A 27285-nucleotide genomic window follows, 5' to 3' on the forward strand; every position below is an offset into this window, starting at 1 on the left:
TCATCCCACCCTGTCCCCCTGTCCTCATCCCACCCTGTCCTCATCCCACCCTGTCCTCATCCCACCCTGTCCCTCTGTCCTCATCCCACTGCGTCCCTCTGTTCTCATTCCATGAAAATGACAGGACAGGTCTTAAAAAGTAAGGGGTGCGTCATATATAAAGTAGGGGGTGCGCGAGTTTCACCAGGCCTAGGGCAGCACAAAACCTAAATACACCCCTGGATGTACCTGTTATGCACATATAGACTGTCAGTTCTTCTTTCCTTTTACTGGGATCTGGACCATTTTTAATAGCTGAGCTATTTTCTAGATCTGATAAAGAAGTCTGTATACAATAATCTTATGGCTTCCCCAACACGATTGCTGCCAGGAGAAATGGGGGCACTTGCAAATAGTTATCTTTTATTAAAATGGTTTAAATCTGAAAAAAAAAAAATACTATCCTCACTCCTTTTCTGCCCATACTGCCCACCATCATACCTTCCCTTACATATAATGCTCAAAGTGGTTGTTTATTATTATTATTGTTTATCGAATATTTTTATTAAGCGTTAAATCACATAAGTATCAAAACGCTACCCGGCGACGGGACCAGGTGCCATTGGTTGTAAAGGCAGAAGCCTTCTGTGTGCAGCAGTCCCCCTTAGCCCTCCCTAACACTTACCTGGTCCCTCTCTGTACAGCTAAGTCTTTGAGTGTCTCAGCCATCCGAGATTCTCCCTCCAGATTGGCTGAAATGAAACAGTGACGCCATTGGCTGTTGCTGCTGTCAATCAAAGACAGCTAGCGAATCAGGGGAGAGAGGGTGCGAGGCTCAGTGTCTGAATGGACACAGGGAGCTGTGACTCCGTTCGGATGCCCCCATAGCAAGCTGCTTGCTGTGGTGGCACTGAACAGGAGTGAGGAAAAAAATTCCTTCCTGATCCCCCAAAAGGCAATCGGATATTCCCTGGATTTTAGCTATAAATATTAGTATCCAGTTATATTATGTGTATCTAGAAAATAATCCAAGCCATTCTTGAAACAATCTACTGAGCTTTCCAGAACCACCTCTTGAGGGAGTCTATTCCTCCTGCACTTTTTTTTTCTTCACATAATGTCTGCTGTTGTACTCTTCACACTGTCCTACTCATACTGCTTGCTGTCATACTCTTTGCTCCCCTCTCATATTCATACTGTCTGCTGAAATACTCTCCACACTCCTGTCCTACTCATACTGCCTGCTGTTATACTCTTTGCTCCCCTCTCCTACTCATACTGCCTGCTGTTATACTCTTTGCTCCCCTCTCCTACACATACTGCCTGCTGTCATACTCTTTGCTCCCCTCTCCTACTCATACTGCCTGCTGTTATACTCTTTGCTCCCCTCTCCTACTCATACTCATACTGCCTGCTGTTATACTCTTTGCTCCCCTCTCCTACTCATACTGCCTGCTGTTATACTCTTTGATGTCCTCTCCTACTCATACTGTCTGCTGTTGTACTCTCCACACTCATGTCCTACTCATACTGCCTGCTGTCATACTCTCCACACTCCTCTCCTACACATACTGCCTGCTGTCATACTCTTTGCTCCCCTCTCCTACTCATACTGTCTGCTGTTATACTCTTTGATGTCCTCTCCTACTCATACTGTCTGCTGTTGTACTCTCCACACTCATGTCCTACTCATACTGCCTGCTGTCATACTCTCCACACTCCTCTCCTACACATACTGCCTGCTGTCATACTCTTTGCTCCCCTCTCCTACTCATACTGTCTGCTGTTATACTCTTTGCTCCCCTCTCCTACTCATACTGCCTGCTGTTATACTCTTTGCTGTCTTCTCCTACTCATACTGTCTGCTGTTGTACTCTCCACACTCCTGTCCTACTCATACTGCCTGCTGTCATACTCTCCACACTCCTCTCCTACACATACTGCCTGCTGTCATACTCTTTGCTCCCCTCTCCTACTCATACTGTCTGCTGTCATACTCTCCACACTCCTCTCCTACACATACTGCCTGCTGTCATACTCTTTGCTCCCCTCTCCTTCACATACTGCCTGCTGTCATACTCTCCACACTCCTCTCCTACACATACTGCCTGCTGTCATGCTCTTTGCTCCCCTCTCCTACACATACTGCCTGCTGTCATACTCTTTGCTCCCCTCTCCTACCCATACTGTCTGCTGTCATACGCTCCACACTCCTGTCCTACACATACTGCCTGCTGACATACTCTTTGCTCCCCTCTCCTACACATACTGCCTGCTGTCATACTCTTTGCACTTCTCTCATACACATGCTGGCTGCTATCGTACTCTCAGTGGTAAATATGTCATGTACCAGCCCCTTCCTTTTTTGGAATGAACACAGTGAGCAATCAGTGATGATCGCTCATGTGTCCATTGGTAGCTGAGCATAGTAAACTGTGCTTTAGTTAATGAATGGACAGTAGCCTCTATCTCCTGTTCATTCATCTCCAATGCTGAGGCTGCAGAGAAAGGGATTGGAGAATCTGTGTCATCAATTCCTCTCTCTGTCTCAAAGGTGAGATGTCAGGGGTCTTTATGGAGATGCAGCGGCTGGTGTGGGTGAGTAGCCCCCAATGCATACTGTCTGTGTTTGGAGCCTTACATCTGCATCCACACACCTGTCAAATTAGGACCTGTGGATGTGTTCATACAGCTACTGCATTCCCATAGTGTAACAAAGGCTGCCTGCACACAGCAGTAGCCACATTACAGACCGTACAGGTCACAGCACCTATGTGAATGAGCCTCAAGACCTCATTCACACACAGAACTTTATTAACTCATTACAGTTTTATCTGTTAGATTTAGCAGGAATTTATTAAGTTATGTTATGCTTGTGTCCGCTAAAAATGATTGTAGTGTATTTTATGGGTGGAAAATATTGTTTTGATATTTTTTTGGAGGGGGTCTGTCAGGTAGACTGTATGGGGCCCCCGTGATTTTTAACAGGAGCCCTGCTTTCCACATGCCTTTTCTACACATAATGACTGCTGTTGGACTCCCCATGCAGTCCTGTCCTACACATACTGCCTGCTGTTGTATTTCCCATTTCTCCAACATGGTTAGAGGTACCAATTAAATTCTGACTATGATCCAATCGATTTCACATTTTACTAAAAAGTGTCTGTTTGACCTTTTTTGGAAGATTTTCTTTACCATTCTGTCCAGTAGACTGTTATCACTGGTACAGTATACAGAGGATATACAACAGAATCACCCCCTTTAAAATAATCACATTTCCTTGCTTTACAGCCTGAAATTAAGACAGACACAGTTTTTGTTTTATCCAGCTGTATTTACTCAGTGCAACTTATAACATCCGAATGAAAGATCTAATCTGTGTCAGAAAAAAAAAAACAGTTAAAAAACAGAACCACCGAGTTGGAAAAAGGATCACCCCCTCCTAAAAATGACTTGTAAACTCAATAAGGTGTAGATAATTACCTTCTCCATGGGACACAAAGCCATTTGACTTTCAACTGTCGTCTTTTTGATTAGCTCAGCTTGAAGCTCCAGCTGAATCACACAATCAACTTTGGATGCCAAGGCACTGTCACAAGATCTCTGGGATAAAGTTGTGGACGGGCACAAGTCAGGAGATGGATACAAAAAAATCAAAGGCTTTATCAATACCCAGAAGCACAGTGAAGTCTATTATTAGGAAGTGGAAGGTATTTAGTACAACACAGACTCCTCCTGGATCAGGACGTCACTCCAAGCTGGATGAAAGAGCCAGGAGGGAACTGGTCAGAGAGGACTCATTACTGAGCTTTGCCAAAATGGACCTTGAAGATTCTGAGGTCACATGGAAACCAGTGTTATGGTCAAATAAGACTAAAATTGAGTTATTTAGCCTCAACACCAAACTATATATCTGGTGGAAATCAAATTCAGTTCATCATCCAAATAACACCATTCCTACAGTACAGCATGGAGGTGGCAATATCCTTTTATGGGGGGGTTTCTTTGCATCAGGGACTGTAGCGCTTGTCAATATAGAAGGAACAATGGGTGGGGCAAAATGCCGTCAAAGTCAATGGGAAGAAGGTTTACCTTCCAACATGACAATGACCCAAAGCACACAGCAAAAATGACCACACAGTTGTTGAAGATGAAAAAGGTCCTTGCATGGCCTAGTCAGAGCCCAGACCTAAACCCCATTGGAAATCTGCGGAATGACTTGAAGACTGCAGTCCACAAACGGTCACAATCAAATTAAACTTAACTTAAGCAGTTCTCCAAAGAAGAGTAGCCAAATATTGCAAAGTCTAAATGTGCAAAGTTAGTAGAGACATATCCCAACAGACTATAGGATTTAACTCTAAAGCAAAAGGTGATTCAATATATTGACACAAGGGGGTGATACTTTTTCCAACTCAGTAATTCTGTATTTGAATTGTTATTTATTTTTTTCTGACATGTTGGTATTATATCTTTTACTTGGATGTTATAAGTAAATGCAACTGGATAAACAAAAATCTGTGTCTTGTCTTCATTTCAGGCTGCAAAGCAACAAAATGTGATTATTTTAAGGGGGTAATTCTTTTCTATACCCACTGTATATCCCTAACAGACAAAGATACCTCAGTGAAAACAGATGTTCTAGGCTCTCAAAGGAGGGTCATTTATAAATTAGGGTTGTGGAAATTAAAGATGAATTCCTTGATTAATCGTAAATTTTTTTGATCGATCAAAATTCTTTTGATCAGTACTAGTGGAGCAACGGATCGTAAATGATCCGTGATCCTACCGGGTCACAATATGCGGATCGGCACACCACATGATCCGCGTAGCTCCGCTGCTGCCTCGGCCATGGGAAAGGCCACGGCTTCGACCTAGCTCCCGGAGCTGCGACCATCTTGGTCCACCCGGCGGTGGCCTAGGTGAGCCTAGAGCGGCTCTCTGACATCATCACCTGGCCTCAACTGCTCGTGTTCGGGCTGCTTCTTTAGTAAAACTAAGCAAGCACTAATCTTCCTATACAGTGGGGAAGATGTGGACCATGATACAGTGGGGAGATGTCTGTGGATTACAGTGGGGGAGATTGTGGATATTACAGTGGGGGAGATTGTGGATATTACAGTGGGGGAGATTGTGGATATTACAGTGGGGGAGATGTCTGTTGATATTACAGTGGGGGAGATGTCTGTGGATATTACAGTGGGGGAGTTGTCTGTGGATATTACAGTGGGGGAGATGTCTGTGGATATTACAGTGGGGGAGATGTCCGGATATTACAGTGGGGGAGATGTCTGTGGATATTACAGTGGGGGAGATGTCTGTGGATATTATATTGGGGAGATGTCTGTGGATATTACAGTGGGGAGATGTCTGTGGATATTACAGTGGGGGAAATGTCTGTGGATATTACAGTGGGGGAGATGTCTGTGGATATTACATTGGGGAGATGTCTGTGGATATTACAGTGGGGAGATGTCTGTGGATATTACAGTGGGGGAAATGTCTGTGGATATTACAGTGGGGGAGATGTCTGTGGATATTACATTGGGGAGATGTCTTCGGATATTACAGTGGGGAGATGTCTGTGGATATTACAGTGGGGAGATGTCTGTGGATATTACAGTGGTGGAGATGTCTGTGGATATTACAGTGGTGGAGATGTCTGTGGATATTACAGTGGGGGAGATGTCTGTGGATATTACAGTGGGGGAGATGTCTGTGGATATTACAGTAGGGGAGATGTCTGTGAATATTACAGTGGGGGGAGATGTCTGTGGATATTACAGTGGGGGAGATGTCTGTGGATATTACAGTGGGGAGATGTCTGTGGATATTACAGTGGGGGAGATGTCTGTGGATATTACAGTGGGGACTATATATGGTGGTGATCCGAAAAATGTATGTGCGTTATAAGTAATGAAAATTATTGAATTAATTGTCAAAAAAAATCGATTAATCGAACACAACATTTTTAATCAGTAACAGCCCTATTATAAATGTTTCCCTGTGAGCCATATACTGATTAACACATGTCACGTGAAGGAGGGATTTTGTAAGGTTCAGAGATTTTATTTCTGACAGTAGGGTCATAGAACAATACGTGAAAAGGATGAGAAAGGAGTGAGAAATAAAATAAATCAGAGATTTAAAGCTGCTCCCAGCTAAACACAGACGTCCCAGAGGGTCTAATGAAACACATAACAGAATATAATATATTACCGCAATTTCATATTTGTATTGGTCATCATCTTCTTTAGCATGTTTCAAATAGATTTCATATTCCGTCTTGCTTTGGATCTCTGGAGGAAAATCACAGTCCCAAGACAGATATAAAACTCTTTCTCTGACATTCACAGATACATTTATAGGCTTTACTTGTTTATTGGACACTGCAAAAAAAATAATTGTGTCAATAATTTGTCAAAGCTGATGAAATGAATCTACATTTAATTCAATCCCCAAGTGAATATAAAGTGAATAATAGGAGATAACATATCACAGAGTACAGGCCAATTCTTCTTAGAATAACAAGACTCTACTGGTGCTACTCACTAGTTCAGTTGTAGGAATTTTTTATTCCTTTTGTCCCTTGTTATCATAACATTTTTGGGTTAAACTTTCTATGTAAATATACATAATATTAATACATGTGTTTAAATGCAGAGTTGGCTACATCAATTTAATTGTGTCTTCTTTGTAACAATGCTTTTTTTTTCTAAATTGCTTTCACAGTCTATAATATAATATCTATGAAAGTAATATTATGCCTTGCACACACGATCGGTTTTCCCGGCGATATAAAGTCTGTCGGGAAAACCGAGAACCTGCTTGGTTGCTTATTCCCCCTGCACACTGCCGGGTTTCTTGGCTGGAAAACTGCCATGAGAGCTTTGGTCGTGAAACTGCCGGCTTAAAAAACGCCGGGAAACCCGGCAGGAAAAAAAAAAACATGTTCTCATCTTTCCCGCCGGGATCCCCGGCGGTTTTCCTGTCGGGAAAACTGCGATGGAGCATACACACGGCAGTTTTTTCCGGCCAAAAGCTGTCATGGCAGTTTTCCCGACAAGAAAACCGGTCGTGTGTATGAGGAATTAGAGACAAAATCATACCATGGCCCTCAAAAAGGATGAGAGGGAAATTTGAGGGATTCAGAGCCGATCTGTAAAGTCCCACTCCATACTGCAGTCAAACTTAACCTTGCTATGATCCCCCACCACCCCACACTGCATGAGCTAAATAATCATTTTGTATAGGGGAATTGGAATAACTACTGTATAAACACCTACTTTATTCCTCATTCCCACATACTTCTTTCTATCTGCACAGCCAATCCCTCAAAGTATGGCATTTTTATTAATATATATTTTTTTACTAGTAATGTACTGCGACATTATGGCGGACACTTCGGACACGTGTGACAAATTTTTGGGACCATTGGCATTTTTATAGCGATCAGTGCTATAAAAATGCATTGATTACTATAAAAATGCCACTGGCAGGGAAGGGGTTAATTATGTTCCCTGGGTGTGTTTTAACTGAAGGGGGGGTGGGACTGACTAGGGGGAAATGACTGATCGCTGTTCATACATTGTATGAACAGACACACACAGTTCCCAGTTCTCGCTCTGTAACGAGCGATCGCGGGTGCCCGGCGGTGATCGCGCCCGCCGTGCATTTGCGTCGGCATCAGGCGCGTGCGCCCCTATTGGCTAAACGGCGAGATGACGTTTACCTACGTGATCTCGCCCAGCAGAGCCGACCTGCTATACGGCGGCTGGTCGGCAAGCAGTTAAAAAAATTTAAAAAGGTTGGAGACCCCCTGCCCTGAAACAAACAAGCATTTAACCTATGCAGTGTGAGTAGGAATTGCATGGTGAAATGTTACTAGAGCCCAGCATTCAGATTTATTATTCAGCAATCATTTTAGAATGTTAGAAATAAATATCAACCACTTGCCGACCGCCGCATGTATATGTACGTCCACAGAATGGCACGTACAGGCATATGGGCGTACATGTACGTCCCTGCCTTTCCGCGGGTCGGGGGTCCGATCGGGACCCCCCCCCCCGCTACATTCGGCGGTCGGATTCCCGCGGGGAGCGATCCGGGATGATGGCGCGGCTATTCGTTTGTGAAAATGACAATGGTCCCAAAAATGTTTCAAAATTGTCCGAAGTGTCCGCCATAATGTCGCAGTCACGAAAAAAATCGCTGATCGCCGCCTTTAGTAGTTAAAAAATAAATAATTAATAAAAATGCAATAAAACTATCCCCTATTTTGTAAACGCTATAAATTTTGCGCAAACCAATTGATAAACGCTTATTGTGATTTTTTTTACCAAAAATAGGTAGAAGAATACGTATCGGCCTAAACTGAGGAATAAAAAAAAAATTATATATGTTTTTGGGGGATATTTATTATAGCAAAAAGTAAAAAATATTGCATTTTTTTCAAAATTGTCGCTCTATTTTTGTTTATAGCGCAAAAAATAAAAACCGCAGAGGTGATCAAATACCACCAAAAGAAAGCTCTATTTGTGGGGAAAAAAGGACGCCAATTTTGTTTGGGAGCCACGTCGCACGACCGCGCAATTGTCTGTTAAAGCGATGCAGTGCCGAATTGTAAAAACCCCTTGGGTCATTTAGCTGCATATTGGTCCGGTCCTTAAGTGGTTAAAGGAACCTATTTAGGAAATAAAAAAGGAACCTTTACAACCCCTTTAAAGTGTATGTAAACCCTAATAATGAACTTATTTTATTTGCTTCCTTTTGGTCTGTTAAATACACCATTAAGTGTGAACAATCAATTACATTTTTGAGGATGAAATTGTGTGTTTTTCTCTCCTCTCCACTGTAGCTTTAAAATTACTTCACAACTACTATCGCACCTGGACGCATTCAATTCTATTTTTTCTATTCCCACGAAACCGCATGTAACGAAATCACAGCTAACGCTGTGTGTGAATGGGGCTATAGGAAAGCAGTGTGTGCTTTTAGCTGCGGTAGAAAACTAGAAAATCTGCAGCTAAAAGCACCATTCTATCCGTGTGAAAGGGGCCTTATTGCTATCCATTTTCTCAACGTTTTGCGTTTCTTGCATTCTAGGTCATAAACATTTTTTAAATTCTCTAAAAACTCAATTTATTCAAATATCTATCTTAAAAAAAACAACCTTCCCTTTTTTTGGGGAAGAAAATACTTACATGTCTCACTAACCATCAATTCTCTACTTAGTCCTAGTGTTCAGGCACCCCATTTTGACCTTTCTTACCAGATTTTTGGCAGATTAATAAGTATTGCACATGTTGAATGCTTATTCTGTATATGATTTATTTTTATTTTGCCTAGACATACACTTTAACCGCCTGCCGACCATGTTACACCGATATACAATCGGCAGAATGGCACAGCTGTGCAAAGCAATGTATATATACGCTGCTTTGAATTTCGTGCCGTGCGGGCATGCGCGCCCCCGCCGCAAGCTCCGTGACCGTGCCGCAGGACCCGCGGACTCGATGTCTGCTGGTGTCCTGCGATTGTGTCACAGAGCTGCAGAACAGGGGGATGCCTGTGTAACCAAGGCATCTCCCTGTTCTGCCTAGTGACAGGACACTGATCGTCTGCTTCCTCTCATCGGGAGCAGTGATCAGTGTCGTTTCACATGTAGCCCAGCCCCCACACAGTAAGAATCACTCCCTACGACACACTTAACCCCTTCCTCGCCCCTCCTGGTTAACCACTTCCCTGCCATTGTCATTTACACAGTAATCAGTGCATTTTTATAGCACTGATTGCTGTATAAATGACAAGGGTCCCAGTAAAGTGTCAAAAGTGTCCGACATTACTAGTAAAAAAAAATAATATTGATAAAAATGCCATAAAACTATCCCCTATTTTGTAGACGCTATAACTTTTGTGCAAGCCAATCGATAAAAGCTTATTGCGATTTTTTTTTTACCAAAAATATGTAGAAGAATACGTATCGGCCTAAACTGAGGAAAAAAATATTTATTTTTATATATTTTTAGGGGATATTTATTCTAGCAAAAAGTAAAAAATATAGCTTTTTTTTCAGTATTGCCGCTCTATTTTTGTTTATAGCCCAAAAAATAAAAAACGCAGAGGTGATCAAATACCACCAAAAGAAAGCTCTATTTGTGGGAAAAAAAGGACGTCAATTTTGTTTGGGAGCCATGTTGCACGACTGCGCAATTGTCAGTTTAAGTGACGCAGTGCTGAATCGAAAAAAGTGGCCCAGTCATTTGGCAGCCAATTTCTCTGGGGCCGAAGTGGTTAACTTTTGCTACACAGACATCTGGAGAGCAGCTTTAAACCCCAAGTTTAGTCTAAAAAAATAAAAATATAACAGTGCAAGGAATGTAGTATCCCTTGTGCTGCTGGCTGTGGTTTTAGTGAAAATTCTCTTGCCTCTGATCCTTTCCATCCCCACAGGCAGTAATCATATGATATTGTGGGGGGTAATACTTGCTGAAGGATCTGCCATATGCTCTTGTCAAGAGTGCCATCTTTGCCCGCCCTTTACATTCGCCACCCACATTCATAGAACTGATACTATAGCTTCCATGAATGATCTATGAATGGAGGATAGGCGATGTCAACCTAAAAACATAATGCCTTGACTGCTTTGAAATTCTAAGCAGTGTTGTCAGCCCAACATGCTGGACTACAGACAGGGCAGGACTTAGGGTGGTGGGGGCCCCTGGGCTTGAGTGTTGAAGGGGCCCCCTGGAGCCGAGAATTGGGGGGGATCGAAGTTGTTGAGCGGGGGGGGGGGGGGGGGGGCGAATTGAAGTTGTTGAGCGGGGGGGAGCGCATTAAAGTTGTTGAGCGGGGGGGGATTTTGCAGTTGTTGAGGGGGGGAGTGCCTCTCACCTGTGCCAACAGCCGGGGCCACAGACTGTCATTAGCCCGGCTCTCGGCTATCTTCCCTTCAGCAGCCACAGTCCTCCACACACCACTCCGGTTCCTCCTGCTTCCGTGCTGCCTCCTCTTGCAGTGCGGGAAAATTAACCCTTTTGCGGGACTGCGGGAAGAAGCTGTCTGTGCGGGAAAGTCCCACAGAATCCGTGCGTGTTGGGAGGTATGCGCAGGGCCGCCATCAGGAATTTTGGGGCCCCTTGCACAGCTTAAGGCATGGGCCCCCTGAAGCAGAGAACCTAGGGGGGGTGGGGGTGCTGCCGCCTGAAATTGAGAAGCGTGGGGGCTGCCGCAAATTGAGAAGCGGGGGGGCCTTTACAAAAAAAAGAAGAAAACAAATATATTTAAATATATGTAGCCATCCGGGGCCCTGGGGACCTCTGGGCCTTTTAATAAAAAGAAAAAATAAACCTCTGGGCCCTTTAATAAAAAAAAAAAAAAACCATTTATAAAAAATACATAAAAAAAGGGAGGTTGCCAAACCCGGGGGCCCTGGGGACCTCTGGGCCCCTGGGAACCTCTGGGCCTTTTAATAAAAAATAAAAAAATAAACAAAAATAAAAAAATAAACATTTATAAAAAAAATAAAAAAGGGGGGGTTGCCACATGGGGCCCTGGGGACCTCTGAGCCCTTTAATAAAAAAAAATATACATTTATAAATAAACATTTATAAAAAAATAAAAAAGGTGGGTTGCCATCCGGGGGCCCTGGAGACCCCTGGGCCCTTTAATAATAATAATAAAATATATATATATATATATATATATACATATATATATATTATATATATAAAAATAAAAAATATATAAAAAAAACATTTTTTTACAAAAAATAAATAAAAAAAAGGGGGGTTGCCATCCGGGGCCCTGGAGACCCCTGGGCCCTTTAATAATAATAATAAAATATATATATATATATAATATTATATATATAAAAATAAAAAATATATAAAAAAAAACATTTTTTTACAAAAAATAAATAAAAAAAAGGGGGTTGCCGTCAGGGGCCCTGGGGGCCTCCGGGCCCCTGGGGACCTCCGGACCCCTAAAAAAAAAAAAAAAAAAAAAAAAAAAAAATTTTTTTTTTTTTTTTTTTAAAAGGGGGCCCCCTATTGGGTGGGGCCCCTGGGCTTGAGCCCAGTCAAGGCCAATGGTAAGTCCGGCCCTGACTACAGAACTCCATCCTTTTCTCTCCCTCACCATACTGTACATACATAGATTTATTTCTGTAGCAAGATCCCAGGCCTTTTTTAGTCTAATGAGAACCTCCAGAGCCAAGAGCTGCTGACGTCCTTCAGTATAGAGTGGGTTTGGAAGGCATAGTGGGTGTAATGCAGGATAGATTCATAGGTGCCAGACACTTCTTAAATGCAAAGAGATTTTATTTCTCTTCAACAGAACTTTGGAAGAGAGGGTTAGGGCAAGGACACACTTAGGTAGACTGGAACCAGGACTGAGCTGTTTAGACTGGAGAGGACTGGAGGGATCACTGGGCTTGGAGAAATACTGTCACTGTGACTCAGGAGGGGATGTGTTGTGTCAATGAGGTCTCATGATCATCTGTGCTACTGCACACTGCTGTCAGTGTCACTGTGAGAGTCAATTTCTTGCCCAACTAAAGCCTGTCTCTGAGCTACTTACTATATAGAAAATAAAATAGGAAATATGTTTTTTTGCCTTATTATCTACCTTAAATAATATTGCTAATTGCATTTTGTATTTGTATGTAGCCTAAATACTATAATTTGCACTTAAAACTGTAATTTTGTAACTTTTGGAAATGGCAGTAAAAACTTGGCTGTGTCAGTAAATTTTGGGTGTTGTGTCAGTAAATTTCAATCTGGTAGGTTGGCAACACTGCTGGACACACCTTTTTCACATTTCTAAAAGCATGGTATATATGTGTCCCGCTGAGCTTTATTTTTTATGTTTGGGTATTAGAAAAAGAAAAGTGTTCAACAGTATAATTTCAATGTAATGAATTTTGTATAATTGTGTATTTATGTATAAATTAATAAAAAATAAATTGAAAACAACAGTATAATTTCTTGTTACACACTTACACACGTTGCTGCATTGTTCAGGGGCTTCATGGGCTTCATTCAAATAACAATATTGCCACATTAGACAAAATAAAAGAATATAAAGTGTTGTATCCATTTCATATTTTACAGCACAAGCCTGAAAATAGAAAGAACATGCTAACACTAAAACATTAATTCACAAACCTTCTTTTGTTATGAAAATCAAAACATATCAAGCAGTCGTGATGTCTAGTGCCCGTTCACACCAGAACATAGTGTGGTAAACCCATGTTCCGTGTGCGTCTTCTGCACCACGTTCAAAACACACTGCAGTTGCAATCTGCATAGGATGTCAATGTTAAGTTAAGGACATAAATGCAGTGCCCCCTGTGCTCCAGTGGTAGACTGTCTGTCAGCGTCATCAGGTCCAGTGCAGGGCTCCGTACCCAGCATTCGCTTTGATGTTATCAGAACCATAGACTGTTGGAGTATGAACGAGATGACCCTGCCGGGGGGTCTAGTTGCAAGAAGGAATTGATTATACTGTACATCTTGCCAGTGTGGTGCACTTTTTTGAAAGAAAGTGCACCACTGGCAAGATGTAGTAGAAGTCTATGGCAGTAGAAGTCTATGGCAAAGCACAGCTAACCCACATGGAAAGCTTCAGGAGCACTGTGCTGCACCCGCGGTTTGGGTAAACCATAGTGCATCAGTGTAAAAGCAGCCTCAGGACCATAAGGGCTCATAGGGGACTCAGGACCATAAGGGCTCATTTACATTTGTGATTTGGGGGGAGGAAAAACCCCCTAGTTCACGTGGCCTGCAACCGGTTACAAGATTGCTTAAAGCGGAGGTTCACCCAAATAACATTTATATAAGACCAAATTCTTTATACTACTAGCATGTACAGTCGGCACTTTTTTTTTTTTTAGGTACATACCTTATAATCTATATTTGCATAATAATAAAAATTGCGCTTATCCAGCTAAAACATTAATGCACATAAATTAATATACCACAAGAAATATATACATCTAAAGAAATATATATATGAACTATAGGGAAGGCAGCAGTTCTGGTGCCGAAGCACATAATATAAGAACAAGGAAAAAGGGGGGTTAGAACTGCGCCATGGCACCCAGACTTCGTGTGTTATAAAGTCAATTGAATAAAGTGGACGCCAGGGTTTTAAAGAAGAAAATCAAATAAAATTCTCCAGGGATTCCACGATCAAATATATGGAATGGTGAATCCCACCCAGATGGTCCACACTTATTCCGTATGAAACTCGACTGCCAGAGTTATGAGCAGCTTACCAGATCATTGGCTTAAAACAGCAGTCGACTGTAACCCAGCCGCGGCCTTTAAGGGGAGGAGGGGGGGGGGGGGAGACCCGCTTCCTTGATGTATCACTCACTCCCCAGAGATTACCGGAAGCAAAGAGTCAATGAGAGAGGGTCCACCGTGATTCACCGCACACTATGTGTGAAATCCCACCACCGATAATAGAAGCAGCTTACCAGAACTCCAATCATAAACCACAGTCGGCTATGACCCAGCCGCGGCCTTTGGGGAGATCCCACTCCCTGACTGAGAACGCTACTTGCACCCTCGATAGTAAACAATGGTGTCACCGCACAAAAAAGAAAATGGCAAACATAGCGTAACTCCGTGGGATAGGTTATTTAATAAAACAGTAAAACAATAAAAGGGTTACTCACATAATGTAGTAATCACAAAGAGCAATTTCAAATGCTCTTTGTGATTACTACATTATGTGAGTAACCCTTTTATTGTTTTACTGTTTTATTAAATAACCTATCCCACGGAGTTACGCTATGTTTGCCGTTTTCTTTTTTGTGCGGTGACACCATTGTTTACTATCGAGGGTGCAAGTAGCGTTCTCAGTCAGGGAGTGGGATCTCCCCAAAGGCCGCGGCTGGGTCATAGCCGACTGTGGTTTATGATTGGAGTTCTGGTAAGCTGCTTCTATTATCGGTGATGGGATTTCACACATAGTGTGCGGTGAATCACGGTGGACCCTCTCTCATTGACTCTTTGCTTCCGGTAATCTCTGGGGAGTGAGTGATACATCAAGGAAGCGGGTCTCCCCCCCCCCCTCCTCCCCTTAAAGGCCGCGGCTGGGTTACAGTCGACTGCTGTTTTAAGCCAATGATCTGGTAAGCTGCTCATAACTCTGGCAGTCGAGTTTCATACGGAATAAGTGTGGACCATCTGGGTGGGATTCACCATTCCATATATTTGATCGTGGAATCCCTGGAGAATTTTATTTGATTTTCTTCTTTAAAACCCCGGCGTCCACTTTATTCAATTGACTTTATAACACACAAAGTCTGGGTGCCATGGCGCAGTTCTAACCCCCCTTTTTCCTTAATCTATATTTGCAATCCGGCTTCCGGTTACTTCTCCCGCGGGAGAAGGCGTTTCCAAGCTGAGCCGCAATGTAATCTGGGCGTTCGCCCAGATGATTGTTGTCTATCAGAAAATGTTCCTCCCGGCGGATAAGGCCCCGCCCCCCGTATTGCATAGGCGCGTCAAGGAGTTTCCGAAACGAGCCGAACATGTAAAGGGGCGAGTCCCAATCCCATGTCTTTCTCACACAGTTAAGAGGGAAAATGAGAATCTGTTGCTGCTGAAAAGGTACAAGCTAAATCAAATATTATTATACTATATGTTATAAAATAATAATTTATTATTTATATATTTACTGTGAAATTACTGGAAGTTATAACTTCAAAATTCAGTAGTTTGTCCGTTAAGCCACCTGCTTGAGCACCGATTTTTTAAAAATATAGTAAATTACCGTAAAATCAATATTTAATAATTATTTGTAGATTACTTATTTATGGTAATTAACCCCTTGCCACCCAAGCCAATTCTGACACTCCTATCCTACATGTAAAACGTGTGTCAATTTACAAATATTACTCAAACATTGCACAGGTTATCACTTCAATTCAGTTATACAATTCAACTAGCTTCAGGCTGGCAATAACAGAGAGTGTTTTTATTAACCACTAGTCGACCAGCCGCCGTCGTCGTATGTCGGCTCGGGAACTCTATTTTGTGGGCACGTGCGCGCCCACTGGCCAGTGGGGGGAGCCAATCAGCGGGTGGAGTGGAATCAATGTCCGCCGGCCACCCACAATCGTTGTATTTGTAGCTGCTGACTTAAAAAAAAATTGCAGGCGGAACTCCACTTTAGGAGAGCTGGGCTGGAAGGGAGCATTTGTCTTTTAGACACACACCCCCTTCTATGACACTGCAGTAAGAGGGGTGCCTCCACTGCAGCATTTTTCCTGGACAGCTGGGGCCAATGGTACCTTTACCATTGGTCCAAGACTCCAAGCTGTGACTGTCCATTGAGCTCAGTGCTTCTGGCAATAAGTGGGAGGCACTGTGAGCTCATCCTCTCAGTCTGCTGCAAACAGAGTTTGCCAGCTTGTATTTAAACTGGCCACGCTGTATGTAGCTTCTGACAGGCTCCGCAAGGAGCCCGGTACCTCCGGAACTATAGGTGTCAGGAGCCCCACATTTTTTACCAGTGGTGGGGTAGGACTTCAGCTACCTACTCCACAAATGTAACCCCAGGTCGCCAAGCTAAGACCCTCAAAGTTGATTGTTTTTTGTTTGTTTTTTTGCTCATGCAGGTGAGGCTCTGCCTCATCTGCCTCCCCTGACTGCACGTCCCTGCTATTTATACAACTGTAGTTTTGGAGTTGTCAAAAGAGTGGCCTATTTTCTGCAAATTTTATATAGATTAAATCTTTATAAACAGCAAAGCTTACTTACCCCAGTCTCAAGTATGTTACATTACAATATTCTTAAATTAAGGCATTCTGAGCTGGCAGTTGAGAGGACTGATAACTGCTTGAAGCTTCTCAATCTGAAGAAACCTTAGTTGGTAATATGCATGCTTGTCTTCCTATTCAGGCTCTTGTAAAGCTATGGTGGAGCAAAATAATGACCAGTGATTTTTTGGAACGCAATAGTTTTTTAAACAGGGTTGCCATTAATATATTTTCTGCACGTGGGAGTGCGACACGGATGTACCATCCCCCCTTTGCTCCTTACTGGTCCCTGCCTTATCGTCACTCGCTGGATACCAAGATATTACCGCACTCTTCACAGGATTACCCCCTTTTCTGTGCTGGGGTGGTGACTATCTATAATTCCCCCCCCCTGCTATCCAGCGTACAAGTTACCCAACATTTGGAGTCACACTAGACTCTGGGACACGTTTAGGGACACTGGAGGGGGTACCTGTTGCCTACCCTACATTACCGTCTTTCAACAAACCGTGCATTAGCCCAAGCTTTTTACCTTTATATACAACAGTGTTTTAAAGTACCTACCACATGCCCAAAAGGCTGGCTAGGTAACAGCGCTGTATATACCTTACTTTATTACTAACGGTCTGATCCACATATTTTTGCGGAGACCTGTTTAACCTACCTCAATGCTCCTGATGAAGCGTCCTGTACGCGAAACATGTCACGAGTATAAGCAAGATTTACCAGCCCGCATATCAAACTCAGTCTCAAGGATTAAAAGTCTATATATACCCTCTGGTGCTATATGTTCTCATGTTCATGAGTATATTTGCATAAGCATAAGTTTTTATGTATTATTCTTTGTAACATGTTCGGAGATATAATGCCGATATTGTACTGTTTTTTACACAAAATTATGTATACAATTTTCTTTGTATATCCTTTTTATGAATAAATATTTATAGATTTTTTACATTTATCACTTGTACCGCCAAAAGTCCATTCTATTAGTCCAGATCAATTCCCACTGCCATCACTATATGTATTATTCTAGTTTCAAAGTGTAATGTGTTCTTATTAAACTCATCAGCCCCTTGTAAAAGGAGACTTTAATTTAAATGGAGCTTAAAGCGGAGTTCCGGCCACAATTTCACTTTTTAAATATAAATACCCCTGTAATACACAAGCTTAATGTATTCTAGTAAAGTTAGTCTGTAAACTAAGGTCCGTTTTGTTAGGTTGTTACAGCATTCAGACACTTTATAAAATAGAAATTGACTGGGGCCATCTTAAATGTGGGCATCATGAAGCCAGACTGTATGACTTCCTGGATTTCAGCCTTGCAGACCTCGCACATGCTCAGTGCTGCACAAGCAGTGTCAGATCAGGTTTCAGCACCTGTGCTGTCCAAGTCACATGATTCTTTGAGACTGGGGAGTGCACAGACTCCTGGAAAGTTACACCCACTACATTCCCAGGAGTCTGTGCGGTGTAGGTTAGGAAGCATTAAGCACCTAGGTGCAGGAAGTGGGAAGATTAACTATTCTGCCTAGCAACAACACTTTGAAGGCATCTAAAAAAAAAAAAAAAAAAAATCGTAAAGGACTAATGACATTTTTTTAAAACTACTGATGTAATGTTATATTTATGGGTGGAACTCCACTTTAACCCGAAAGTAAAGATTTGTTCTAGGGAACAGCAACAGGAAACCGATCTGTGTCAATAGTGGAGTGTAGAATACTTTGGTCTAATCTGATGCTAATGTGACTCAGAGTTTTCTTACCAACTTGAGCTCCGGAAGATTTTACTGACTTGATGACCAGGCCATATTTTTCTATTGGTACTACACTACTTTAACTGAAAATTGCGAGGTAATGCAACACTGTACCCAAACAAAATTTTTATTATTTTTTGCACACAATAAGAACTTTATTTTGATGGTATTTGATCACAACAGAGTCTATTTTCTTGCGATATAAACAAACAAGGACACACAAAAAAAACTGTATTTTTTACATTCTGCTATAAACATATCCAATATAAAAAAAATAAAAAAAAATCAAATTTCTTAATAAAATGTTGCCAAAATGTATTCTGCTACATGATTTTGATAAAAAAATCCCAATAAGTGTATATTGATTGGTTTGAATGAAACTTATTGCGCCTACAATCTATGAAAGATGTAATTGAATTTTTATTTATTTTATACTACTAATGGTGGCAATCACAACTTATAATGGGACTTCAATAGTGTGGTGAGAAATCTGACACTAACTGATGCTGGAGGGAACTGACTAACTGCCACTGACATCACCAGTGACATTAATACAGTGATCAGTGTTAATACTATTGTTAATACTATACACTGTCATTAGACTAATGAGACTGGCTAGGATACGGGTATTTTGCTCACATCGAGAGTATATTGCGGGCGGGCGCTAAGTGCCTAAAACAGAAATGGTAGTAGGCAAATTCAGCAGGCACTGTAAACCAACAAACATAATCCTTCTACAATGAATATTATTCTTTCCTTTTACCTAAGAAGATCCATGTTATCTTTTCCCACCCTTCTGACTCTTCATACAACAGGGGTATCTTTATAAAAAAAATAGGGGCAAAAACAAATATTATTAGGTTATTTTCTCTCCAAGTTGAATGTTATTCTTCTTACAGAAAAAAATAAACCAGGAAAATACCACAATATGGCCACTAGATTGAGCAATCATAGTAAATATTTATTTATTTCCTGTGATCATCAGCTCCATCTAGTGGCCATATTGCAGCATTTTTCTGATTCACTCTATCCTCTAAGAACAATAGCATCTGACGTGGAAAGAAAATAGCCTAATAACATTTGTTTTTGCCCCCATGTGTACAGAGCAGTGGTGGAATTACCAGGGTCGCAACAGTCGCACTTGCGACCGGGCCCTGGCGTTCAGCCACTGCCGAGGGGCCCCAGCGGGGTTGCTAGTCGCAGGGCTCTGAGCTGAGAGCGTTTCTCTCATACAACTCAGAGACGGTGTTCTATCGAATACTGCCCCCTGTCCTACCTCCCTCCTTCGTCCTCTCTTGCACAGGATGAGAGAGGAGACAGCCGGTCTGCTCATTCTCCCCCTGACTCTCTCCTCCTGTGTGTGCTCTGCAGGAAGTCAAGTGTAAAGCTAACAAGTTCACACTTCCCGCAGTGTAGAAAGAGCTGCCAATAACCAATAAGTGTGTTTACATGTGATCAACTGATCACATGGTAAAGAGCCACTGTGATTGCACTTGGATGCACATCCCAGGGGACACTTGGGAGGCAGGGTTCTGGGAGGATGTCCATGGACGCCCTCCTAAAACTGGAAGCCCGAGACTCGGATGGTAGTGGGGGGGTTGGGGGGCCCATCATGGTTTCTTGCACCAGGGCCCTAAAGGGTTTTAGTTACTCTGGTACAGAGTGAATATACATTAAGGTGACCAGATTTTTTTTATTAAATCCGGGAACATATTTTTTTTGTTACTAGTAATGGCGGCCTCACAGCTTGTCAAGTCTTACTCTCCGAGCCCTGGCTACTACTGGGTGGGGAGCAGAGGAAGAACACTCCATCAGGGAACGCAAGGAGATGAGCAGGCAGGTGGCTGGCTGGGACTTGTGCCAAGGTAGAAGAACATGCAAGCGAAGCTGAATGGGCATGCACCTGAAACTGAAGAAAGGGGCACAGATAATGAAAAAAATACATCCCCCTAAGCTAGTAGAAGCGGCGGAGCGAGGCGGGGGGTGTAATTCAGATAATTTATTTTTAAATTCTGCACTGACTGGGCCAGATCCTCATAGCGAGTACGCCGGTGTATCTACTGATACGCCGGCGTACTTTCAAATTACCCGCCTCGTATCTTTAGATTGAATCCTCAAACCAAGATACGACGGCATCTGGGTTCGATCCGACAGGCGTACGGCTTCGTACGCCTTCGGATCGTAGATGCAATACCTCGGCGTCCGCTGGGTGGAGTTTGCATCGTTTTCCGCGTCGGGTATGCAAATTATCTTTTTCCGACGATCCACGAACGTACACGCGGCCGTCGCATTCTCTTACGTCGTCTCTAGTCGGCTTTTTCTGGCGTCTAGTTAAAGCTGCTATTTTGCGGCGTATAGATAGACTTGCCATGTTAAGTATGGCCGTCGTTCCCGCGTCGAATTTTGCATTTTTTTTTGCGTAAGTCGTCCGTGAATAGGGATGGACGTAAGTCACGTCTAAGTTCAAAAAATTACGTTGTTGCGACGCCATTTCACGCAAAGCACGGTGGGCAATTTCGAAACGGAGCATGCGCAGTTCAATTGGCGCGGGGACGCGATTCATTTAAATGAATCACGCCCCCTAATCGCCGATTTGAATTCCGCCGCCAGAAATACACTACGCCGCCGTAACTTACAGCGCGAAATCTTCCTGAATTCGACTTAAAGCCAGGTAAGATACGGCGGCGTAGCGTATCTCTGATACGCTGCACCTATCTAAATGTATGTGAATCTGGCCCACTGTCTTTGAAATTGCCCCAGCTCCTGTTCAAATCCAATCTGGGGACAGACTTGGTCCAGGGACAGTGTCCTCAATCCGGGAAATGTCCCCGGAAACCGGGGATGTCTGGTCACCCTAATGTACATGCAGTTTTACAGGACAAATAGCTCTATTTTTTGTATAAATACACCCCATAAAGTAGTAGCATGCACCATTGTGCTGAATGTTTATATGCGGGAGTGTCCATAAAAGACACTTCTGTTTATTGGCTGCTACCAAAAGTGTGAAACTGTTTTGGGAGACAAAGGCTTGCTATTAGTTGTAACAATGTCATCACCTGTATTAAATAGGTGTAAATAATAGTGGTAAATGTTGATTGATTATCTGCAAGACGTGAAATTGTACCAAATGCAGCCAACCCTGTGCTTACGTATAAGAGCACTATGTGATTGAGTTTATTAAATCTTTGGTTATTACATTGGACCTTATCTATAGTTATGGACAATATCAGAATGATTCTTACCTCAAAGAAGGCGGCACAGCCAGTACTATTGTTCTACCATATTAATCTACAGTAAATTATTACAGGATTCCCACTTGGTGTTCTCACTTTCTTTTAATCCAGTTCATTTACTGTAATCACTCTGTGTTTCCCTCTAGCAGATTTACAGTTTTTAAAAGTCATGTGATTTCATTTCCTCATTTTTAGGAACCAGCATTACTTTACATCCCCAAAAGGAAAATCCAAAGACAGCAATGATACGAAACTTGTTTTTGTATAGTATGACAAAACTTAATAGGCAATTTTTTTTTCTGGAACTTTCGCTAAAATCTTTATTTTCAGTGTATTACTGTATAGGGGGGGGGGGGGTTTGAATTTTGTTGGGTGTTAATTCCGCACTGTGTGGGTTTTTGGGAGTGTGTGTGTTGGGGGGACTATTAGGAATCCAGAAGCCCTTTTTAGTATAAAGGCGACCCCAGATATCCACCCTCTCCCAGGGGAATAAGTACATGGGTACAATAGTACTCTTTATTACTCATTCCCCAATAAATTGGAAATGTAAATAAACACCCTGACACCAGAAGAAGTAACTAATGCCCTGCCACAGCTCAATATTTTTTTTTTGCACCAATGGACATTTTCACAGTCTGGGAGTCTTTCTTTACTAGTACTTCTTTGTGTGAATAGGCTAGGTATTAGTAAAGTACCCCTGTACTCATTCTACTGGAGGAGTTGCAGATATCTGGAGACCCCTTATTATAAAAGTCGCCCGACAAACCCCAAGTCCTTTTGAGCACCAGATATGGGAAGAAGCCCTTGACAACACTGGGACAAGGTGCCTTGCCATGGAAGGAGGGCAAGTCACGTCCCTCCCGCCTCCCATAGGATGCCCATCAAATGTTGAAAGGCATTTGGTCTGGTGAATGGGGGGGCAGCTGGTTGGCGGCCCTTTGCCTTTGGCCACCAAGTATATTTTAAGGGACTACATCTTACTGTTTAGTGAGCTCCAAGCATGTTATTTAAAGGATTTGTGTATTTTCAATGCTGCGTGAAAAAACCCTCTCCCTACTGAACAGTATATTTTTTGCATTGTTACATGACCCCGTGGCAGTGCCTTTTTAGGCAATATCTTGCAAATTACTTTTGAAAAAGAACATAAAATAATTACAGGATTCGTCTCCCAAAGGTTTCAGTGGGGTTCTGCGCTGTTCGCAGAAGTTCGCTGTTTGCAGATTTCCTGCTGGGTTCAGCAGAGCAAATCTGGCCTGGTTTCCCATCTACAATGCTAATGCACTTTTAGTGTGAATAATTCTTGAAATGAGAAGGTAACCAATATAGTGGAAACTGTAGTAAACACAACCAAGTAGGTTTTATCGAACATAATGACACTTGAGGAACCCGTGTCAATTATATGTAAACAGAAGGTCCAAGAGATATATCAACGTGGCATATCATAAAGCACATTACAATCTAAACTACAGGTAAGAGGTTTGTGTATGTACAGTATGTATATGTTTATATATACACATAATCAACTATCTGTTTGAGAGATGTCAAAACTAAATAAGCAAATATTTATTGATACTATTGATTTTCTTCAATTCTGATTTTAGACTTTAGGCAATAGGTAATAAAATAACTGGTTGATCAAAACTCACCTAGATAGTGTATTCAGGATCCTTCTCCATTGGTATATATTCAGTGCATTTCAATGCAGTTTTAAGACTTCACATCAGTCAGATTTCTAGGTAGTGAAACCATCAAAGAATATAAAACACTGATACATGGACTTCCCTCTGTAGTGTTTTTTCTAAACTGCAGGAAGGGTGGAGAAAAAAAGGAGAACACAATTTGAACTGTCTCCAATTTCCTTCTCTTGTATGCTATACATACATACATACATACAGGTGGTTCTCAAAAAATTAGCATATTGTGATAAAGTTCATTATTTTCTGTAATGTACTGATAAACATTAGACTTTCATATATTTTAGATTCATTACACACAACTGAAGTAGTTCAAGCCTTTTTATTGTTTTAATTTTAATATTGATGATTTTGGCATACAGCTCATGAAAACCCCAAATTCCTATCTCAAAAAATTAGCATATTTCATCCGACCAATAAAAGAAAAGTGTTTTTAATAAAAAAAAAGTCAACCTTCAAATAATTATGTTCAGTTATGCACTCAATACTTGGTCGGGAATCCTTTTGCAGAAATGACTGCTTCAATGCGGCATGGCATGGAGGCAATCAGCCTGTGGCACTGCTGAGGTGTTATGGAGGCCCAGGATGCTTCGGTAGCGGCCTTAAGCTCATCCAGAGTGTTGGGTCTTGCGTCTCTCAACTTTCTCTTCCCAATATCCCACAGATTCTCTATGGGGATCAGGTCAGGAGAGTTGGCAGGCCAATTGAGCACAGTAATACCATGGTCAGTAAACCATTTACCAGTGGTTTTGGCACTGTGAGCAGGTGCCAGGTCGTGCTGAAAAATGAAATCTTCATCTCCATAAAGCTTTTCAGCAGATGGAAGCATGAAGTGCTCCAAAATCTCCTGATAGCTAGCTGCATTCACCCTGCCCTTGATAAAACACAGTGGACCAACACCAGCAGCTGACATGACACCCCAGACCATCACTGACTGTGGGTACTTGAGACTGGACTTCAGTCATTTTGGCATTTCCCTCTCCCCAGTCTTCCTCCAGACTCTGGCACCTTGATTACCGAATGACATGCAAAATTTGCTTTCATCCGAAAAAAGTACTTTGGACCACTGAGCAACAGTCCAGAGTTGCTTCTCTGTAGCCCAGGTCAGGCGCTTCTGCCGCTGTTTCTGGTTCAAAAGTGGCTTGACCTGGGGAATGCGGCACCTGTAGCCCATTTCCTGCACACGCCTGTACACGGTGGCTCTGGATGTTTCTACTCCAGACTCAGTCCACTGCTTCCGCAGGTCCCCCAAGGTCTGGAATCGGTCCTTCTCCACAATCTTCCTCAGGGTCCGGTCACCTCTTCTCGTTGTGCAGCGTTTTCTGCCACACTCTTTCCTTCCCACAGACTTCCCACTGAGGTGCCTTGATACAGCACTCTGGGAACAGCCTATTCGTTCAGAAATGTCTTTCTGTGTCTTACCCTCTTGCTTGAGGGTGTCAATGATGGCCTTCTGGACAGCAGTCAGGTCGGCAGTTTTATAAGTGAAAAAATTCAGTGCGCTACTGTGAGTAAGCAAATATGATAATATAGCAGTGATATAATGATGTGTAAAATGAATCTGAGGCCGCTATATCTAGGAGTGTTCACATAACACAAAATACAAATCAATAAATAAACAAATGATAAGCGCTTCAAATAGGTGATCAAATTCACAGTGGAGGATAATGCCAGTGATGAGTGCACAAACACAATTAGTGATTAAATGTGATAAATACCAACTAAAATTATATTCCAAAATTATCACAAAGGATGTGAGCCTGGGAAGGTACAAATAGACCTTGTGCAAATAAATGTCCTTCAGCAATAGATGCAAGCAACAATAGATGCAAATAGTGGTTCAAAGAATAAAATGAATCAAAAAGAAAAGAATAAATGGATGATTCAAAATATGACAGACAGTCTATATGGGATGGATCAGATGGAATCAATTTCTAAATCTCTGCTCTCTTCCCTCAGAAGGTAAGCGGATTATCCTCATAGGTAATGTAGTTCCCTTACCTGCAGGGTACTATATATGAGCATATAGTATTGTCTCCACAGCGTGATGGTCCTGCTCCTCCAAGTGTGGATGACTCCTATTGCTCCAGCTGCTGGGTCTCTCCAGGCTCCGTAATCCAGGATGAGCGGTGGGATGAGGGAGAAAAGAAAAAGTGCCTCCAATGGTGTAGTGGGTTTGAGCTCAATCCAGTTTATTGTTGTAAAAAAAGTATATATATATGCAGATACACTCAGCAAAGATGGGTGCATGCAGGTAACAAATTTAAAATTCCCGGGGACGCGGCGTTCTAAGTACCGCCTGACGTCTGATGGCCTCCAGCTTGTGCGGGTGTGTGAATATCGGTCTGACTCCCTACGGCGTTACATCACGCACCTCGTGACTTCATCAGGGGAACCCTATTGGCTGTCAGGCCGTCAATTAAATAATGGCAAAACCGGTAGTCTACAAGCTTCCATTTTCTCGAAGTCCATGTCCGTGGACATGGTAATGCAGGAAGTAAATGTTATTAGACATCGATAGGACATTGATGGGTTCTGTGGATACGGGAGAATCCAAACTTAGACGTAACAGAACTAATGTCCCCAAGGCAATAGAAGTTATATAGGAATAAAGTTAAAATAACGAGAGTACTTCTCATTATGTATAAAATACACTGGCCATGAATATATATAGAATAGCAATACTCAGATGTGTGCAGTATATCTAAAAATAAATAAAAATAAATAAAGAATAAAAAGATTAAAAACATTTCCAGGATACTGGGCATATAATCATATAAAGACAATTGGTATGTTTGTTATTGGTGCTGATGCACAGACCAGTATTGATATCTTCTAGTAATACCACATATTGTGTTCTTATATCTATGTGATACTTATATCATTCAAGTTGACCGGGATAAATATAAAGTATGGACACAACTTGAAGAATAATGATAAATTATAAAAAATCAAAAATGAAACTAAATGTCAATATATATATATATAAAAGTAACAGTGGAAGTAACAATAATGATGTAATATAGCCTCCTGCAAATATCATTGGAGTATGTTTCCATAGAAATATGTACATGTCCAATTGTTGATAGGTGTGGTGTGTTATTTTATATGGGCACTAAGGGTTCTGGTGAGAACTAGACCCACAATCAAAGGGGGCCATGGTGTCTCGGAGGTGAAAAATGGTTGGTACCATAGATAGATCAAATAACACCCCCACAAACCCAAGGCCACCACACATAATGTGACATAGCATATCAATGGACACTCTACATTGGAAAATAAATGAATGATCCATATGTTGATATTATTACTACATAATATATAAAAACATAATTAGAAATTATTTAAAAATTATTACACCAGCTATTTAAAAATTATTTAAATAAACAATTAAGATCAAAATCCACATTCATACCCCCTGGAGTAAGTGTGTTAAGGGTGTGGATCCAGCGGGATTCTTTCTGACTAATAACTCGTATCTTATGACTACCTCTCCATGATGCCTTGTATTTTTCTATGCCCCAAAATTGTAGTGAGGAAGGGTCTTGGTTATGCTCTTTCGCAAAGTGTCGTGATACACTATGTTTGGGATAGCCCTTACATATTTTCCGTATATGTTCCTCTATTCTCACTTTGAGTTTCCTTTTGGTTCTGCCTACATATTGCAAATTGCAATTGCATTGGAGCACATATATGACACCCTCCGTGTGACATCCAATAAAATCTCTTATTTCGTGTGTACGTCCTGTATTGGTGCCAATGAAATCTTGCCGTTTGCCTTGGAATAGTTTGGCATGTCTGCAGGCAAAACAGTTCCTGCATGGATAAAATCCCTTTCCGTTAAAGAAA

The 27285-nt window shown here is 41.9% G+C and overlaps 1 protein-coding gene across 2 annotated transcripts in view; it reads right to left on the minus strand.

The window, feature by feature from the left end:
• LOC120927485 (interleukin-5 receptor subunit alpha-like) overlaps positions 1 to 23548 on the minus strand; it is a 62536-nt gene extending 38988 nt beyond the window's left edge. Inside the window, exons 1-4 of one of the 2 annotated variants that reach the window (XM_040338195.1) lie at positions 23389 to 23548; positions 16755 to 16907; positions 12981 to 13098; positions 6199 to 6368 (exon numbers count right to left, since the gene is read on the minus strand). In XM_040338195.1, coding sequence (XP_040194129.1) covers positions 6199 to 6368; positions 12981 to 13077 — 267 coding nt within the window. In that variant the 5' untranslated portion in view covers positions 13078 to 13098; positions 16755 to 16907; positions 23389 to 23548. The remainder of the gene's footprint in view (positions 1 to 6198; positions 6369 to 12980; positions 13099 to 16754; positions 16908 to 23388) is intronic. The other variant, XM_040338196.1, reaches the window with a different exon arrangement.
• Positions 23549 to 27285: the final 3737 nt, after the last annotated feature.

The sequence above is a fragment of the Rana temporaria genome, chromosome 2 (assembly GCF_905171775.1).
Source record: "Rana temporaria chromosome 2, aRanTem1.1, whole genome shotgun sequence".
NCBI classification, from domain to species: domain Eukaryota; kingdom Metazoa; phylum Chordata; class Amphibia; order Anura; family Ranidae; genus Rana; species Rana temporaria.